At 38.4% G+C, this 20,299-nt stretch overlaps 1 protein-coding gene across 3 annotated transcripts in view; it reads right to left on the reverse strand.

Annotated features, from left to right (window-relative positions):
- The window catches only part of BMPR1B (bone morphogenetic protein receptor type 1B), a 151,471-nt gene that overhangs the window by 23,070 nt on the left and 108,102 nt on the right, over positions 1-20,299 (reverse strand). For all 3 annotated transcript variants that reach the window (XM_011219811.3, XM_034671648.1, XM_034671649.1), the window contains exons 3-5: positions 11,542-11,644; positions 10,918-11,020; positions 914-1,010 (exon numbers count right to left, since the gene is read on the reverse strand). In XM_011219811.3, the coding sequence (XP_011218113.1) occupies positions 914-1,010; positions 10,918-11,020; positions 11,542-11,644 (303 nt within the window). The remainder of the gene's footprint in view (positions 1-913; positions 1,011-10,917; positions 11,021-11,541; positions 11,645-20,299) is intronic.

Genomic DNA, 20,299 nt, shown 5'->3' on the forward strand with positions numbered 1-20,299 from the left:
ATAACGGCTAACTCTCTCATTTCAGGTGATATATAAAGCAATAATACAAAGGAATGAAATAAATTTCAACTTTAGAAACATTTTGTCAATAATTATGCTTCCAATTAGAAATGAATTTACTTGAATCAACTCCTATTTGCAGAACAGTATCATCAATGAGTGTTACAAAAGGCAAATGATAAAAATTTAAAGGTCCTTGATATTTCACGAAGTAGAAAATAAGTTCTTAGGTGAACGAAAATAATTTGTAACTGTCACTTAACTTCAATAGTCAAGCTTATTTTTTTTTTTTAAAGATTTTATTTATTTATTTGACAGAGATAGAGACAGCCAGTGAGAGAGGGAACACAAAGCAGGGGGAATGGGAGAGGAAGAAGCAGGCTCCTAGCAGAGGAGCCTGATGTGGGGCTCGATCCCATAACGCCGGGATCACGCCCTGAGCCGAAGGCAGACGCTTAACCGCTGTGCCACCCAGGCGCCCCAATAGTCAAGCTTATTATATCTGAATAACTAATCTATAAATTATGGTGAAAATTTTTCCATATTAAGAGGAAATTGTTAGCTTAGGAAATAAGGGAATACTACAATGAGTCTCGGTTCAACACATTCATTTCTCCACTCAGAATCAAACCTCACTTAGTAACATCTCATTCCTGAATTCCCTAACTACCCAAAATTCCATAAGGGTAAAATTTACCTGGGTGACTTTGATGTCTGAAGCAGAAATGAGATAGCTATCTATTAACAGTTTCATTAAGACAAATATTTATCAGTAGTCACTGAGATTATCAGGGAAATCTAAGATTTGATTAAGTCAAAACAAGCTGTGGTGAAAAATGTCAATAAGGTAGAGTAGTCGTATGAGGCTGATATTTTAAACTCAAAATTCTATATCTACACGTTGGAAACTTACCTGAAGTAACAGAATAAAATAATAAGGACCAATAGCAAACTACAGACAGTTACAGATATAAGTAAGGCCTTGTGGTGTATAGGTCCATCAACAAAATCTGAAATTAAAAAGAAAAGGAGCCATTAGATGGAGGATATTTTCACTTAAAAATTAGGAAGGAACTCTTTTCTAAAAGTGTTGGCTAAGCCCCATATGCAAGATGTCCCATGTCCTTTTAATCTGCCCACAGAGAAGAACAATATGGCATATTGCACAGCAAATATATACACATACATTGAAAATTACAGAAGTTCCACTAGTGTGAATCATAATTCATCTAGGCACTTGTTCCAAGAGCATGTATTTCTTCCCCTCTGGAAGGAACAGGTTTGACACAGAATAAAAGTACAGAGTATAAACAAATGTAAATGGATCAAGGCCCCGAAAATATAAGTAGGTGGTTCGTCTTTATTTCAGATCCAGCTGATAGGTTAACAGGTTTTTCTCATGTGGTTTCTGAACTGTTCCATACCGTAAGTTTGGATAAAAACCTGATCTATATTCTTTGTACATAAAACACACAGTCATTTTATGATGGATACAAAGGAACAGGATTCCTCAAATGTTGCCAAATACAGAATACATGGATGGCGTACCACTTTAAACAAAGATGCCTTTCAAAACTATATAGCTAACTTTTCCATAAATTGCATCATATTTTAAAAGAATGGGCATGTTCTCCTCAAAGAATTATTGCGTGATCCTTTGATAAAACAAATTATTAAATATTGTTCATGTTGTTTTAACTCCAGTTCTTGACAAATCAGATTTACTTACAGCATGACTTCTCAAACTTCATATAAATAAGAGTAACTTGGAAAGCTTTATACAAACGCATATTTGCTGAATTCAGCCTCAGAGATCTTTATTCCAAGTATTTTATTTTTTTTACAATCATCCCAGGTGATTTATACTGCAAAGAGTCTCTGAAACGTATTTTGAGAAAACTGACCTAAAAGCAGGTGCACTTATGTAGTAACAGAATTAGCACTGTTCTTATTCTGGGCACCATATACCCTTGAGAAAGTGATTACTGCTATTTAATTTTTAAAGGTATTACTGTAATTTATGACTTTGGTTACTATGAACAAGAAGTTTTCCAACTGTGCTGTATACTTTTAATTGCATGACTACCTAAACATTTTGGCTGGGGACCTTATCCCACTCAATGTAACATTTTTTTTCACTCAAAAGTATTATATATCCCATGCATAAAAACTAAAAAGCATCAACTAATGAAAAAAATAAAATTGCCACTATCTCACTACTTAGGAAAATTACTACTAGCATTTTAACATATGCCTTTGCAGTATCATTTTAATGAACAAAAAGAAGTTTATTTGCAAAATATCTCATGGGAAGGCCTTATATACACCCATGTCCATAGCAGCATTAGTCACAGTAGCTATAACATGGAGGAAACCCAACTGTCCACTGACAGATGAACGGATAACCAAAATGTGATATATGTATATACATACATGGAATATTATTCAACCTTAAAAAGCAAGGGAATTCTGACATATGCTACAACATGATGAATCTGAGGACATTATACCAAGTGAAATAAGCCAGTAATAAAAAGACAAATGTTGTGTTCGTGATTCCACTTCTTTGAGATACTCAGAGCAATCAGCATCACAAGACAAGAAGTAGAATGGTGGTTGCCAGGAGCCAAAGAAGTTAATGTTTAATGGGTATAGAGTTACAGACTGCAAGACGAACAGAGCTATGGAGATGGATGAGGGTGATGGTCGTACAACATTATGAACATATTTAATACCACTGGACTATGCACTGAAAAGTGAGTAAGATGGTAAATTTTATGGTATATATATTTTACCACAATAAAAAAACCTGGAAAAAAAAACACTGTTGTTTTATAACTCAATTATTTTCATAGATAATATTGTGAATATTTTCCAAAACAATAAATTCTTCCCCACAACATGAGTTTTAAAGACCACATAGTATATATATATAAGCACATCCTAATTAGAAAGTGAATCTTCTGATAATGTGTTTAGAAGATTGTAAAGATTTTTCTATAATACATCCTTGCCGAAATAAATAAAAATCTGTGAACATCACTGCACGTCAGTAATTATTTCCTTAATCTAGATTCTTAGAAGTAGAGCTATTAGTTCAAAGAATGTATTTTAAGGCTTTTCATACATTTTGTCAAAATGTCCTTTAAAAAAGATTACAACAGATTCTGTTTCACCATCAGTGTAAACACGTTTTAATTATGTTGAAATACTTTCAGTTTTATAGAAAACCTGGAAGAATAAAGAGCTCTAATGTGCCCTTCACAGAGGTTTCTCATTTTTAAAATTTTACCATATTTCCTTTATAATTCTCTTGCTCTCTCAGTATGGGTGTCTGTGTGTCTGTCCATATAAATGTGTATATATATATATATATATTTGTATTCATATTTCATTTATTTATATGTATGATTTGTGGGTCATTTAAAGTTACAGTTATAATGTCCCTGCCCATAAACACTTCAGAAAGCACTTCCTTAGAGCAGTCAAAGAACAAGGACATTGTTTTACAAAATGGTAATAAAATTATCAAAATGAGGAAATCAACATGAACATATAAACTGAAAATAAATCTTACTTTGAAATATTTGGATTTTTGTTATAAATTAAAATCCACAGGTCTTTATACTACTTTCTTGTCTAAATCCCATTATGATTAAATGTGATTTACTCATCAGCCTAAAACATATGTTTAACAATTATTTATGATCTACACTACTTGCAAAATATTAATGGAAGTAGTCTGCATCCAAAAAGACTAAATCAGAGACCACTGAAGAAAAGCAGTTTTCTGTAAACAACTTCAGAAACACTGCCAATGGTCCAGATACAAAGGAGTTCAGGAACTTGATCCACGACAGGACAGGTCCAAAAAGCCATTGAGGCTTTAACGCCCACAGAGATCATATAAAGTAGCACATACATTGTCTGAAAAGGGTTGCGTAGGAAATCTTGAAAATAATTTGCAGACTCTTAAAATTAAAGAGGCCAAGATTTTTACACAATGAATTGTTTAGCAAAATTTCCCTTCATTAGGCTAGAGGCAATAAAGCCCAGGTGAGCACAATCCGTCTGCCCATGAGAGCACAAGTCACTGTGTTTACACACACGCAGGTGCACGGATGCCACGGTGCACATACGTGCAAACACAGTCGCTGGAAACTTCATATGAAACGTGTTCCCAATTTTAAGGATAACAAAAGTAAAAAGCCTGAGTTTGCAAAAACACCAAGAGAATGCTGGTTACTCAACTAAAACTAGAACTACTTAAGCACAATGTATTATCCGTGTATGCATACGGAACACTTCATTCAAGGGATTAATTGTACTAAACCTCTCGGCCTCCCTGCCTCTTACTTTCCATGTAAGAGCAGAATACTCTCTGAATTGTTAGAACACTGTATTTATTACCCCTCTTATTCGATGTCTAATTTATGAGAGCAGCGAGACTAAAAAGGATCTAAGGGATTCTTGCCTCAACCATCAAGCACTTTTTTCTAAGGCTAGCATTACCTCCCATTTTCCTTTCTTTGCCCCAATAACCCTCTTCCCTGCAACCTCATCTGTTGCCTCCTAGTCTTCTGTCATGAATAGATGATCCTTATCAATAAACCTTTTGTTTCTGTTGGTCATGCTGGTCATGTTTTAATCTGCCATTACCTGTACTCAGAGCATTAACAATGTAAACATTCAAGTCGCTGCCAGAGTCTCGGAAAGTGAACCCTTCCAGATTCCTATCAGGAAAGAACAGAGCGCACAGTTCTCTCTAGGGCAGCAGAGTTTACCTGCGCTGTCACTCCAACTGCTCAAGGAAGTAGAACGGAGAACCCTCCAGGGAAGTCCAGTTCACTCTTAGAAGCAAGTAAGGATCACCAGCGGTTTCTTAACAAAATAGCATTCTGTCACTACTTGTCTCCTCTCCGATCAGTACGCAGTTTCTAACTGTTTAAAATGGCAGGGCCGGTTTGTTTTGTTTTGTTTTGTTTTTTAATCAGGCTATAAGATGGCTCCTAATCGCAACAACAAATTGAAGAAAAAACCATGTAGCTAGAAAGAATCTTGGAAATAAGATTGCCCAAAGACATCTTTGCATGTGCTCTCAATATTATAATCATGGATAAATTAGAGATGTCCTCCAATTAATAGGGCACAAAGCACCTGAAAAGCATATTTTTATCAGAGGATTTTAGTCAACAAAGAATATTGTAAAAATAACTTACTTTCATCTTATATTGGGATTCTCTCTTACAGTAACATCTAGAAATAAATTGTAACAACAAAGACATAATGTTCTAGTTATTTTCCTGCATAAAAATATTTAGGATATTTCTTGGTAACATAGTAGTTAAGACAGATTTTGCTAATGGTAATTTTATTTTTTACTTACTTTTTTATTATTGACATACAGTGTTACAGTGTTACATGCAGCGATTCAACAGTTCTAGACACTAAACTGCTGCACCAAGATTAAGTGTAGTTACCATCTGCACCATATGATGTTATTACAGTATTGTTGACTAAAGTTCCCATGCTGTTCTTTTCATACCCATGACTTATTTATTTTCTAACTGGAACTTTGTGCCCCTTAACCCCATTCAGCTATTTTGCCCATCCTTCCAATCCCCCCCCCTCGGGCAACCACCAGTTTGTTCTCTGTATTTAAGATTCTGAGGACATAATTTTTACATCCAGGTACTGTGTTCAAAGAGAAGGAAAAAGAGTAATTATTTCTAAATTCCTTTCACCTGTCTCAAATACAAAGTTACCTAGAAATAGAAGCTAAACATTCCAAGAGACGCTCGGAGCTACTCTCCGGCAAGGAATTTAAGCTGAGACTCATGCATTGGTTCATACTGCCAAGGGCATGATATATGTATCAGAAGGAAACTTCTGAAACTCATCTTTGCATTCTGGACACTCTTATATATTCAATCTATCTTGTTGTAGAGAACAAGGGAGAAGTTTCATTGGTTAAATAACTGTTACCTACAGACTTTGATTTCTAACTGGCAATATCTAAGCTAAGGAATAGCCTTTTAAAGCAAATCTGTAAACTGCTCCGAATATTTTTAACTGAGTAGGAAAATAAGATAAATTTTAACTTTGCAAGTTCTGTACTATTTTTTGACTTAAACTACATTGAGATTACCATATTTTCAAAGCGGAATGTTATTTCTGATACATTTTCTACGAAGTATACATGTAGCATACATGAGGAATTACTATATCTTAACACATAAGCATCTATTTCAAAAAAATCACATAAACTTTCTTTGGTTTTATAAAAGCCAAATTAGAGGATCCCATTTAATAAAGCAACAGCTTCTGTTCATTTGAACACCATTCACTTCTTTAAGGGCTCATTTAAAAAAAATTAAAAATAAGTAACTATAATAAGTGACTTGAGGGGGGACCTCATCAATTTCTCCTGCCTACACACCATCTTGAGAGCATTTTGCTCCCAGTATTCTGGTCAAACCATCACATGCCAAGAGTCCAGACACACATCATTCCTCCCAGCATCCTGGTGCCCTTCTCCCCTCTGCAGGCAGGGAGCCAGATGCCAGGGCACCATCACTTCTCCCTATAAGCCTCTCCATCAAAGTAGACATTTCTTCCAACTCTAAGCACCAGCTGCAGTGTTCCTTGGGCTTCCCAGATTATATTTTATTGTTCATGTGAAGGTGCTGCATTTGATCTAGTAACTTTCCATATTTCCTCCTTCAAGAGAAAGAATGTTAGCCTAGGATGTTCTGTTTTTCTGGTGCTGAGAGGGAAAACGCAAAAGCAAAAGGAAGACCAGTATTCCTCAAAGAATGTAAATGGTGTTCTGTCCACCCTTCATCTTCTTTTTCAAATCAGATGACAAATAAAATTTCAAGGACATAAATAAACGTCGATAAATACTTATTGCACGGGATTGTGTATCTCTAATTTCCTGCTAAATGTACCAAAGTTTTAAAAAAAAGAAAAAAAGAGTCTGAGAAAACTCCGGATTAGTAGAAAAGATTTTCTTGTTTGTTTTTAGTGAGGACAAGGTTTTTACCACTGTACTTAGTACTTCTCTGCTCTCTCGTAATGAAACCTGCCCTAAGCTATCATGGAGCACCTCGTAATACAGATGTTTTGCGAAACGGTTATTCGGTTATTCATTTACCTTTTTTGGAAGAGCAATTATATAAGAAACAAGAACAACGACAACCAAAATGGTGAGCTGGTTGTTTTAACCTTCTAGTCTTCTGAAAACATAGTCTCTGCTTAGTCATCTGACATACAGATTTATAATGAGTATGTTATAATAATACATAATAATCTACTAAGCAATGCTGAGTACAGGGGTTCTCAAAGTGTGGTTTCTGGACCAACAGCATCAGCATACCTGGGAACTCTTGAGAAATGCAAATGACTGGGGCCCACTTGGATATACTGAATCAAACTCTGGGTGGGGCCAGTACTCCGTGTTTTAACAAGCCCTCCAGGTGAATTCTGGTGCTCTTAAAGTTTGAGACCCACTGGCTACTACACAAGTGGGACTTGGTAAATGTTCGTTTAGAAGGAAGGGAGGGGGAGGACTGAGCCAGCACATGCCAGCACACAGGAGTGAGGGAGCAACCCTCTAATATGAGAAAATGCTAATCTAATAAATAAAGCAAACATAATAAACAGAAGGCTTCAAGGTAACATTTCTTATCGATTACTAGGTGCCATGGCTAACCATTATTTTAGAGTTTCCTGCCTCTTACAGAAGTAAAACCATTTTTTTTTTCTTTTGAGATTGTCATTCAGAGCTCTCTGCAGAAGATGCCATAAGAGGACACCATCAGCCCATTTCCTTTCTCTACTACTTACTTTAGCTGGGTAACCATCACACAGTACTTAACCTCACTGTTCCTCAGCTTCCCCATCTATGAAATGGGGATAATAACCACAATGCCTTCCTCATCAGGTTATGAGGATTCAGTTAAGTTAGTATATGTAAAGTACTTAGAAAAGAGCCATAGTAAGTAAGAGCTCCATACTCATTAGCAAATATCACAATTACGAGGATGATTTCCATGGTCCTTAGGCCAGAAAATCAGCCTGGGTTCTAAGCTTTAGAGGTTCCCACTCTGGCTCCCTCCAACCATGCCCCTTCGCATTAAGCAGTGGTTCTGCAGGACCCAGGGAATGTACCCACCCAGAACTTGTCCCATCCCACTCTCCTTTTAAACCACTGGCATGGACGGTGTATATGGTGGAGGTTAAAGAAAAGAAGAAAAAAAAAAAAAAGCAGCAGCTTTATGGTAGAGCTATGTTTAAAAATGCCAGCACTCTCAGACTGCAGCCTGCGGTGACTTTTACTGGAGCCCAAAATGACTGCACCGGAAGAGTGAGATGAAATCTGGAGAGAAGTCACCTAGACACTACCTGGGATCCTCCAAGTTCAAAGCGGTAAACCTTAATGCCGCTAAACCCCACGCCAGCCTACCACCCTGTATAACTTTCAGTATTTTGCACCAGCCGTTCCTACATCCTCTTTCCTAGACTGCTCTAAAACAAGGATTATGCTGCTGCCCTTCTATTCAAAGCCTTTTCACTCCATTCTCTAGAGACTTATTCTACTCTTGTCCCTGCATTCTCAACCTCCTCAGAACATTCCCTAATCTGCCTAGTGCTAACTAGAATTTGGCTCCATCTACAGGACAACACGCACACTGCCGTCCTTTGGGCAATAGGAAGAGTCAGAATTCTCCTAAACCCTAGCAACTTCAGGGACACAGCACTTTTGCTTGCATGTGAACAACTTTTTCTCCTTGAGGGAAGAGTTCCTAAAATCTAGCACTTCTACCTTCACGTCCAGCCATTTCTCACCCTCCTCCCTCCCCCATCCCCAAGACATAAGCCCCCATACCAGTGTTACTCAAAATAGTGTCTACAGACTGCCAACTTTCTGCAATTGGTTCACAAGGAAATGCCTACAAAAGCTGAAAGTAAACGTTTAGAACTTTACAGCAATTTGACATCAGCAGACTTCTCTTTGAACAAGCTGTTAGCAAACTCACAAGCTGAGGCACAAGTGTTCTAGCTATATCCACATATAGGTCCTGTCTTTTTCTACCAAAAGTATTACCCAAACTGTAATGTGCATACACATCGCTTGAGGAATACTGTTAAAAAGCAAGTTTAGTAGTCTGGGGTGGGCAGAGATTCCACATTTATTTAATTGTTATTTATTTATTTATTTGAGAGAGCATGAGGGAGTTGGGGGGAAGAACAGAGGGAGAAGGACTGGGAGAATCTTAGGCAGGCTCCACTCCCAGTGCAGAGCTCCATGCCCAGCTCAATCTCAAACCCTGAGATCATGACCTAAGCCAAAATCAAGAGTCGGATGCCTAACCTTAACTGAGCCATCCAGGCACCCTGAGATTCCACATTTCTAACAAGTTCCAAGTGATACTAATGAGCTGATCTACAGACCTACTTTAAATAATGAGGTTTTTAGACAACTTAATTAAGAGATTTTCTCCATCCACCCATGCTGTTTGCTATGCCTGTATTTTGCAAATGATTCTCAAGTATTGTAAACCAAACTTCTGCATTTACCACTGCCTCTGTTCAGAGTCACTGCTACTAAGAGACTGTGCAACTTTGGGAAAATTACGTAACCTCTCTGCAGCAATTTCCTCATCTTTAAACAAGGAATAATTCTAAGTACCTCTTATGATGGTGGTGGGACTCAAATGGGTTAATTAATGTGATACTGAACATAATGCTTGGCTTATGTTAACCATTATAATTTTTTAAAAAATTGTTATTCCTGTCTTATCCGCTTAGGGAACTCCTGTTCAACCTTAAAGTCTGATTCAAGTGTCACTTCTATGAAGCTCTTTTGACATCTTCCCATCCCAGGGAGAATAAACTACTGACTTATGTCCTTACTACACTTATAATCTAACTCTACTAAGATATTCCTGAGCAAATATAATTTAAATATTTACATATTTCTCACATCCCAGTGTGCAAGTCTTGAGAGCAGGAATTTTCTTTATCCATTTCTGTATCCCTAATGCCTACTATGCTGACTGGCAAAATATTTTAAAAAAAAATGCTGTCTGTGAATGTTTTATGTGAATTATTATGAATCAATCCTTTATAGCTTTCTAGGCTTCAGCAGAAACATGTTATAAAATGTTACCATCAAACCCATGAAACATCATTATATTTTGTTAGGAAGATTTTCTCAAGAAATAAAATCAATCATGAGAAATCATTTTAAACCACTTATATAAGACTTAAGTTTTAGGACTCTGACAATTCGTCATTTATTTTGTGGTGAGAGCAAGGAGAAGAAACGTAGGAGCAGTTTTTAACAAAAAGGCTTTCAGGTTGCAGTATTTGTCTTTTTTCAATGAGCAACACTTAGATGTACAAGTTTTGAAATCAAATTGTCTAGACATCTTCCACATTCTACCAATATACTGATATATGATTTGCCTAAAACGTAGCCACTCCAGCACAAACAAAAGGAAATGCATCCGGCACATAATCCAATTCAGTCCTTTATTTTTTTAATGCATGTTAGCCTAATGGCAGTTTTTGAGAGAAGTGCAAATTCTGAGTAATACTTAGAGGTAAGCATAAAACACTGTCTCCCCCCGCTCTATGCTCCTGAAACATACTACAAGCTCTAGGACCTCTAGTTCTTACAGGGAAGTGGGAGAAGTTAAGGAAATTAGATTCTCAAGCATGAAGACACATGTGACTAGTTTTCCAAGAACTACTTGCCCATGTCTTTGAATTATGTCAGCCTAGTTCGGGCCCCTGCCCCAGCAGTGGAAAATGATACGGGTACATTCATTTAGGAAAGACAGAGAAATTCTGGTGTTTACTTTCTTCGTGCCCGAAGCTCTTCCAACCCCAAAGCTTCCCTCTCCTTACCTCTGTTTTTCAGTGGAGGCAGTGTAGGGTGCAGATCTTTATTACATTCATTCCGCTCTGTGCAGCACTCAATTGATCTTCTTTGATGAGGAATGGGGGTATCCTAAAGTTGAACCCAAACAGTATTAGTGGGTTCCCCTAAATTTCAAAGTCACATAATCTAAAACTTGTTAGAGAACTAACACTATTTAGAAAGCTCACATAAAATTCTGATAATTTTCCTCAAACATCCTGAAAATGTTGTTTTCTATTAGGAAATTTCTCTTAAATTCCCATGTATTACCTTTCTGCAGCTTTTGCATTTCCACAAGACTACTATTATGGTTGTAATAACCAGGGCACACAGTTATAAACAGAGGAAGGCTTGGATGAATGCGATTAACTAAACTGGAATCTGAGCAAGATGATCGAATGAGTCACTAAGCAAGAACTTAACAGCAAAAATACAAATAACATTTGTTTTTGAAATGAAGACGGGATTGGCCCAATTAGAGAATTTCAAATTATTTTCCAACTTACCAAAAACAGGCTAGTCAAGAAAAACAATTGGTTTATCTAACTTGAAACCTGACTGAAAGCCAGCAATGAAAGGTTCACAAAGTAGAATCAAGTTATCTTCCTTACCCGACACTGAAAATCTGAGCCTTCTAGTCCTAGACATCCAGAAGTGACCACAGGCATCCCAGAATCATCTTCTTCTATCATTGTGAAACAATATCCATCTGTGCTAAAGACCAAACAGGCAAAGTAAGTGTGTGCGTGCGTGTGTGTATGTATGCATGTGTATGTATGTGCATATGTATGTATGTGTATATGTGTATGTGTGTATGTGTGTGCCTATATGTGTCTGTATGTGCGTATGTATGTGTATGTGTGTATGTGTGTGTATATGTGTATGTGTGTGTCTATATGTGTCTGTATGTGCATATGTACGTGTATATGTATGTATGTGTGTATGTGTGTCTGTATGTGCATATGTATGTGTATGTGTGTATGCATGTATGTGTGTATGTATGTGTATATGTCTGTGTATTGTGTGTATACCTGTGTGTTATGTATGTGTGTGTATGTATGCATGTATGTGTATGTTGTGTGTGTTGTATGTGTACGTGTGTATATGTATGTTTGTGTGTGTTGTGTGTATATGTGTATGTATGTGTATATGTGTGTGTATACCTGTGTATTGTGTATGTGTTTATGTATGCATATGCATGTATGTGTGTGTTGTGTGTGTGTGTGTATATTGTGTGTGTATGTGTATGTGTGTCTAAGGGGAATGGAACATGTTTATCATTTGTTTTTTACACACAAGGAAAAAGTCGATGATCATTACAGGTTACAATCTGTTAAGAGAATTCCAAAACTTCTTTTTATGAAATTTGATTTAATAACCATAAGACATTTGGCAATATCTTCTCTGTCTAGAAACTTGTGAGAAAGAAGGAGCCAGACTTTCCATATAACATTTGCTATTAATAACATATACACCGATTACTAAACACTTGCTTTGGTCCTCCATAGGCATCATCTCCACAAATCCAGAAAAATGAGTCTGTGAGGAAGGCAGTATTATTCTCATTTAGGAATGAGGCTCAGAGAGCTTGAGGAATTTCTCACGGGCCTTACAGCCAGTGAGAGGCCCAGCAGGGGTCTGCCCCCATGAAGGTGAACATTTATGTTGGTTCCATTTGCTCCAAATGAAATAAACTTCTCTCTTACTAAGGCATCAAAAGAAAGACAGGTAGGAGCTGGGATCAGCACAGCATAACCGAGCTAGGGTTCTACCGCTTGGCCCCTCTGCTTTGGGGCTGATCGGTCACAGGGAAACATCAAGCTTTGTTGTAAGCAGACGGTACTTACGCTGGAGCGGTGGAGTGAGGATGAACAACAGAAAGAAGGGGTTTTAACAAGACCACGGAAAACAAAGAAACAAAATTCTAAATTTCTGTATGGCTTTCTAGATTAAAAAAAATTTTTACTTATTCCATCTCATTTAATCCTCTCAATGACAATGGAAAGAAAGTGATACTATTTCTATTTTACAGATGAGGAAATTAAAGTTAGGGAGTCTAACAAACGTGTACAAGGTTGCAGAACAAATGGGAACAGGATCAGGCCCTGAGTCAAGGACCTCTTGCTTCATTCATCCCCACATTTTGCACTCTCCTCTCCTGGGGCCAAATCTGGCAAACAAGAACTCTGACACAGAGAACTGCTTTTAAACAGACTTTACTGTCTTCACAAGTTAGGGTGATGAGCGCCGGCAGACCTCCTCATGTTAGTCACCAACCACTACTGCGTGTGCTAAGAAAGAAAATGCTAAATTATATCTCCATGTTTGCCTCACACATATGCTTGCTCAACGTCCAAGACAGATACGGCAACTTCGTCCTGAAAGGTCAAGGGAGGAAAGCTCCGAGCATGGCATTAGCCGTGATTTGTGGGCTTGTCTATTCAGTATCAGCGGCAGCAGCATTCCGCCATACATTAGCCCTCCGGTTATCATCAACACTCTTAGAATTGTTTACTCGGCTTATAACCCTCAAGTGATCCAAAATACCTCAGTTTATACGAACTAGACCGGCAAAGTTCAAATATACTAACGAATGACTAGGAAGGGCCAATGATAAATCTCTTCATTAGACTAAGGTCAAATGCATGAATATTGTCATGGCAGAAAGACTGCCTCTGAGCAGCCCTGGCTCTGAATTCTTTGGGGGCTTTCAGCCAATTTACTGAAATTGCTATGAAAATCTAAAGCATGCAAACACTGAAGGCAATAAATAAAAGAGCTGTCCCTTGGAAATTTAAACAATATGAGCAAACAATACCCGTGTGATTTTTCTTTATTCCTTTCCTTCCCATTTAGACCATATGTATAACTTCTATTTTTCATCAAAAGTAAAATTCAGGAATTATCAGAGAAAAAGTAACCTTAATTTGCTGACATTAGGAATTCACAGGGCTAGAAAAAGTGATAGAATGTGTTGAATATAAAAAGATTAATTTCTCCTTATTTATGAGTTCCCCTTATTCAAAATCTGAATATATGGAAAGGCATTCATAAGGATCAAAAAAAATTTTTCAAAAAGCTGGTTAAGCTGTTGGCAAGTTACTCTGACAATATCCTGGGAAATATAAAGACATCAGGGAGAGTAAATTCAAGCCTTAAAAATACACTCCCTTGTCTGAAAAGAGGGCGGAGCTAAAAATACAAAGATGGCGTGGAGGAGGAGCAAAGCCCTGGAGAAAAGTCAGTGTCCCATAAGTCCTCAATTCGGACAGAAACCAAATACGTTGCCAGAGGACAAGCAGAAACGTTAGAGAGCCATTTCAAGTGCATATTATCTGCAACAAAGTAAAAATACTATTTTTTAAAGATTTTATTTGTTCATGAGAGAGAAAGAGGGAGAGAGAGTGCAGGAGCGAGGATAGGGGCAAAGGGAGAGGCAGAAGCAGACTCCCCGCTGAGCAGGGAGCCCGATGATGCAGGACTCCATCCCAGGACTCTGAGATCAGGACCTGAACCGAAGGCAGACACTTAACCGACTGAGCCACCCGGGCACAAAACAAAGCAATGCAAAAATAATTTATAAGCTTCTTGTTGAAATGACTAGCCAGCAAGGGACACTAACTGGAAAGGAGCAGTACAACTACAAAAGCTTAAGAATCACTTGAGAACTTTCAATTCTTGAGCAAACACAATGTAAACCAACCTGTGCTCTTAAGTCAGAGGAGTTCAACTCCTCTGTTCAACTCCCTCCACTGAAAGATAGATGCCTGCTGACTGTCGCAAAAGTCAATTAAGTCTTGGTGATGACTTATTTGAATATTCTGCGGCCTGGCTTCCATGTTTAAGCTTAGTTTTTAATATCTTATATTGATTATTATTACCCCATCATTCCCACACTATTGAAAGTGGTAACAAGAAGAAATGAAGCCTCATGAAGAAAACAAAAGTAGAAATCATTTTAAACAAAACTGAAGGTAGTGAGATGTATACAGGGATTTCATTTGGTTACAGTAATGATTTTGAATTTAAAAAAAAAAAAAAGAAAATTGAGGTCACATTTCAAAAATGCTCCCCCTGTATTACAGGTAAAAACAAGTAATGAACAAAATAGAATTGTTGCATACCAAGGTGATCAGTCGTCATCACTGACTGCTTCTCAACATAATGTTAATTTATGAAAAAGCAAAGCATTTGAGAATTTATAGGTAACGTGAGGTCAAAGCACTGATGATGAATTTTTGTTACAACCATCGGACGGTGCCACAGGTTTGTGGCTCCTTGAATCTGCCTGATACTCGAAAAGCAAAGAAGTGTCTAGAACATCCAGAGAGATCATGAGGGAATTAATTTCCTCAAAAGATGTTCAGTGAGAAGCAAGTAAGCAAGTGAGAAACGGGTATTCATGGCCCAAAGTTTTGGGGGCACGTGCATTCAGAGCCAGCACTCCTCCCATTTCTAGTCACATTGGGTGTAAAAACTGCCCCTTCTTGGACTCCCATACATTCATGGGTTCTCGTAGAATAGTCAGAAACCAATTCCATAAATGTCTAAAGCTGCACTGCCAGCATCTTTATCTAAGGTGCTCTTTTTACTGTTTTATTTCAATGAGTCAAGGGTTTATAAGGTTTACTCACGTTGCAGTCCCTTTACCTCTCCTTTTCCACTAACATGTTATGTTTCCCTGTTGCAGGCACTACAGTTGTTCAGACACATGACCACCACAGTTGAGAAGGGACTGTTGTAGAACTTTTTTTCTAACTAGTTTAGATCTTGATAAAGATTAATTTAACTATAAAATAATTTTTAAGTATTAGTTAAGAAGAGTTTATCTGTTCTGGCCAATCAGGGTGACAGGAAGTCTTAAAGCATTATTAAAGTATTTTTTAAATTATTAAATAAATTATTATTTAATTACTGAATAGTTTAAAATTTTGTTCTTGACAAAAATATTTATAGATATGGACACCTGATGAAGTGGATCTCTCTGCCCATACAGATTACAGCTTCTTGACTCATCAGTATGTGTTCCAATTTTATTTCAGTATGCGAGAAATACTGGAATTGCTAAATTTCTTTCAAATTTCTTTTAGGTTTCCGCCAGAATTGATTGGAAAGACTGTTTGATTTTAAGTAGATTTTAAAATCAGTCCTTGAGAAACTTCTGTCTTCTAAAATACCTATTTCACATTCAAGGGAATAAAGAAAGTTTTTGAAGTCTTCTGGCACGGATCGTCCCAAAGATACATACAAGTTTCGGAGCGGTTGTTTAAGTCCTGTAAATTTTAGCTAGCTAAAACAGTGAAAGCCGCTTGGATCTTTGTTAACAGAAGTTCACTTGACACATGTTTATGGAGCATTTATGATTCAAGCAGTTAGATGCCCAGACACAGGCTGAGGACGATGTCGCCTTCGCTCTGAGGGAGCTCAGAGTCTATGAACACCACAATCGCAGGAGAAACCCTGTCATTCAGCTTCTGGCAGTAAGGACAGAGATCAGAAGCTAGTCAAAGTATTTTCTACAGACTTGGGGAAAAAAGCAAGAAGAATGTTGAACAGTGGTAATTAACAAAGTAATAGAATCCTAAAGGTTTTATGTTTTTTCCTTATCCTCTTAGACGGGTGGTTTCCCACAGTAGTGAGGGTAAGAGGGTAAAACATATACGGCTACTACTGCTTCCCCATCTCTGGTTTTTCCTCTGAGACGTCGTACCTGTACAGGAAGGTGAAGTTATATTACTGGTGAAGTTCCAATGTGAGAGATGCCTTTTACTTTCAAGAATGTGTCACTATCTTACATCCTTCTCTAGCAGCCATACCAAGTGAGTTGGCATTTTTTTCATTTTTTTTCTATGACATGCAAGATTGTTTGCCTGTGTCTCTATTTTTGCATGAATCGAGCATTTGTATACTCTCACCTCCACCACCCCATGCCGATGCTCTCTGTCTCTCACTTAGATTGCTCTGGGAGCCTTCCAGCAGGCCTGCCTGTCCCCTCTCGCTGGACTTCTACACACCTCCTGAGAAATCTCACATTTTCCTTCTATGCTTGGAAATCTTCAATGTCCTTTAAAAGATCATAAAGCTCAATATTCAGCTGGCCCGAGCAACAGCGGAATAAAAGGATGCAACCGAAGACGTATAAACAGAGGAGAAAAATGTGCACTTCAAACACTCTGAGATCTTAGGGCCGGAGCACCTGTCTGAAAACTCACATCATCACATTCAGCAAGAGGTTTCAAAGTCTTGGGTTAATGCAAACTTTATAAAAAGGCTCACAGCCCTTAAGATTTCCCTGTGACTCTTCAAGGTACAGTTGGGAGACTTATCTAATTCTTCATTTAGGCAGCCTGGTGTCATATGCCCATCCTTTGTGCAAACATCCGATGTGATTTATTACACCTCTAAGCCCTGAAAACTGTCCAGGCAGAATTCTTGGTCAAACCCAGTAAGATAAATGGTAACATACTTAAAATCATCTCTGAAAAAGAATAAAAAATAATTTTTAGAAATGGATACACTTGTGCGAGGGCCTGGGTGAATTTGAGAGAGGTGGTGAGTAGTAACAAAAATGACTATCACAGGCCAAGTCAAGTAAAACAAGAAGATGTAAAGCAGGACCAGATTATATACAGGGGGAAAAGATAGACAAACAAGGCTGGAAAATAAGACAAAACACTGGCATGGTGAAAGTCACGTAAAGAGTTGTTGCAGGAGAATTTGCAGCATTCAAGGCATGCATTGATAGTCTCAGGTCCTAGGAATAAATCTAGAAATGGAGTGGGAGGGATTCACAATGTACAGTAACAGCTCGAAAGATATTTGGAAGATAGGTATTATCTTGAGAGAGAAAATAATGGCTTCACCCCTTACTTTGAGTTATGGATGTTAAAAAAAGGTTCTAATACTCTCTTCAGCTTATTTGCGCTGCATCTTCTAATGTATGACATGAGTCAACGGAAGTGGCACAGATTTTGGAAGCAAACACACCTGTACCCAGATAGGAATCAAGGCCAAGAATGAGTCTGGCCTTGGTGTTGGCTGGTGACATGATTGACACTACTTCTGAAGAGCTTAAAAACCCCCTAAGCTTTACACACAGTTTCTGAATTATCAGGTGTGATTTCAGAATCTCTTTTAAGTAGGATATTCTCCTGATTCAGGCTATGTTTTTAGAGTATTCTGTCTAATGAGCATGGACCAACCTAGGATACCCAGATTGGCTAAGACCTGCTTACTACAAGGTCTCAGGCCACACAGCTTGGACGAGCCCTTATCTAAGCCTCGACAAAGCATACCGTGGTCTTTAGAACTGGTTTACCTAGGAGTGCAAGACTGAATGCAATAGTACTCCAAGTGTGCTCCCTTGCAGGTCAGCAAACTGCTTGTTGCTGGTCTGTTAATACACAAGTTAATACAGAAATGGAAACTTGCATAGCAATAAATTCAGCGCTACTGAATGTCAATAACAGAAAAACAGAAAAAAACTGAACATGCAATTTGTAAGTATTTTTACATTTATTTTCTAGTCATTCATTCTTATTGCACTTTAGAAAAGTATCAGTGCAACTGATTGGTAGGGAGGGAGGGTATCTTTCACCAGAAATAGCATGAGGAGTACTGATTGTTGGAAGTCAAAAGAGTAGATAGTGGGCTTACAGGAATGGAGGCCTGAATTTTTTCCAGGTCTTGGGGCCTGGGAACAAAAGCAGCCCCTGTGATTCACATGACTGATCTCAGCTCACAGGAGACTCAAATGGAGTTAACAGCTTAGCAAAAAGGATGTGCATTTTACCCAAGAGTGAATATTCACTCCTTTGAGATCCAGTTCAGCGGTTGGCTGATGGCCAAGAATTCAGGACTTTGGAATACATATTTCTGAACTGCAGTTATCAAGGTCAATAAAGCTGACTGCCATGTTTTGGTTCTTACCCAACTTGACCTCTAGCAGCTTCTAGCACAGCTGACCTTACTTCTTCTCTCTGTGAACTTGGCTTCAATGATTACCATACTCACTGCTTTTTGTTCATTCTTCTGGGAAGAGCCTCCTTGACCCAGGCATCAAATGTCTCAAAGCTCAGTCCTAACTCTGATCTACTAAATTGTTCTATTACTGTACATGATTTTTCATGCCCCACCCTAGCCATGCCTTCTCTCTGAAGTTGAGCTTGACCGTATCACTTGATTTGGTAAGTGGAATGCTAGAGGACTTGCCACAAGTACAGGAAGTTGCTCCTCCCAGTCAAGTGAGAAAGAATATGCCCTGGTTAGCTTTTGGTCCAAGAAAGATGAACAAACATGTGGAGCAGGACTGAACTCAAGCAGCAGCCCGATGCCAAGCCCACCCAATCCAGCAGGCCCAGCACAGCTGCAGCCCATGCGGAGACTCAGGAATGAAAAAATAAATGTCTTCAGTTGTAAGTCACTGTGATTTTGAGCTTATTTGTTTCACAGCAAAAACTGACTCATGTTCTACTCACTCTAGACTCTCCCCCCAAACTCTTATCTCAGCTCCAAATCCATATCCCACGGCCTACTGTTTGGTATCTCCACTTGTAGGTGTCAAAAACCTTAAACTCAGCATGTCCAGATTGGAACTTAATTATTCCCCTCTGTCCTTGCTCCTTAAAAGCCTACACCGTACATCTAAATGTACATCCAGCAACCTGTGAAGCCCCTCTGGCCCCCTCACACATCCAGTTCATCAACGTAAAACTTTCCTTTTAAATAGGTTCCCTACACGTGCACCTCCCTCTTGTGCCAGAACCACCCAAGGCCAAGATCACGGTCTCTCACGCCAACTGTCCGTCCAAAATCCACATCAATACCACTGCCACTCCTGCTTAAACAAATCCCCCTCCAATGCTTCCAGGAATAAGAAGAACATTCTTAATAGAGCCGACCAGGCAATGGGTAATCTTTCCTGGCTCCAGACTCAACCACAGCCACACCTCCTCCTGCTCCTTGCACATTAGGAAAACCAGTCTTCTTTGAACACGCCAACCTTCTCCTGCCCACACCGAGGATCTGCACTGCAGTGAGCCCTGTCTGATCACTTTCCTCCAAACCAACTAGGACCCTCCGATGGCCTACAGGGAGAAGAGGACAAAATATTTAAAGTTGGGGTAATTTTGGAAGGCCTACCCATATGATCACCAGAACTATAGCTCAAATGACACACCTAGATTTATTCTTAATTACTACACACTCAAGCAAAACAGTAAAATATCTCCCTAATAGGTTTCCTCCTGATAATTTTCTTTTCTTCAGAAAACTTTGACATTTTCCTGATACTTTTGCCACTTACTACAAACAGGTAGTATTTCCCAGGAAATACGTCTGAGCTCTGGAATCATTTTACCATGGCACCAG

This window comes from Ailuropoda melanoleuca, chromosome 11, assembly GCF_002007445.2.
Source record: "Ailuropoda melanoleuca isolate Jingjing chromosome 11, ASM200744v2, whole genome shotgun sequence".
In the NCBI taxonomy this organism is placed as follows: Eukaryota; Metazoa; Chordata; class Mammalia; order Carnivora; family Ursidae; genus Ailuropoda; species Ailuropoda melanoleuca.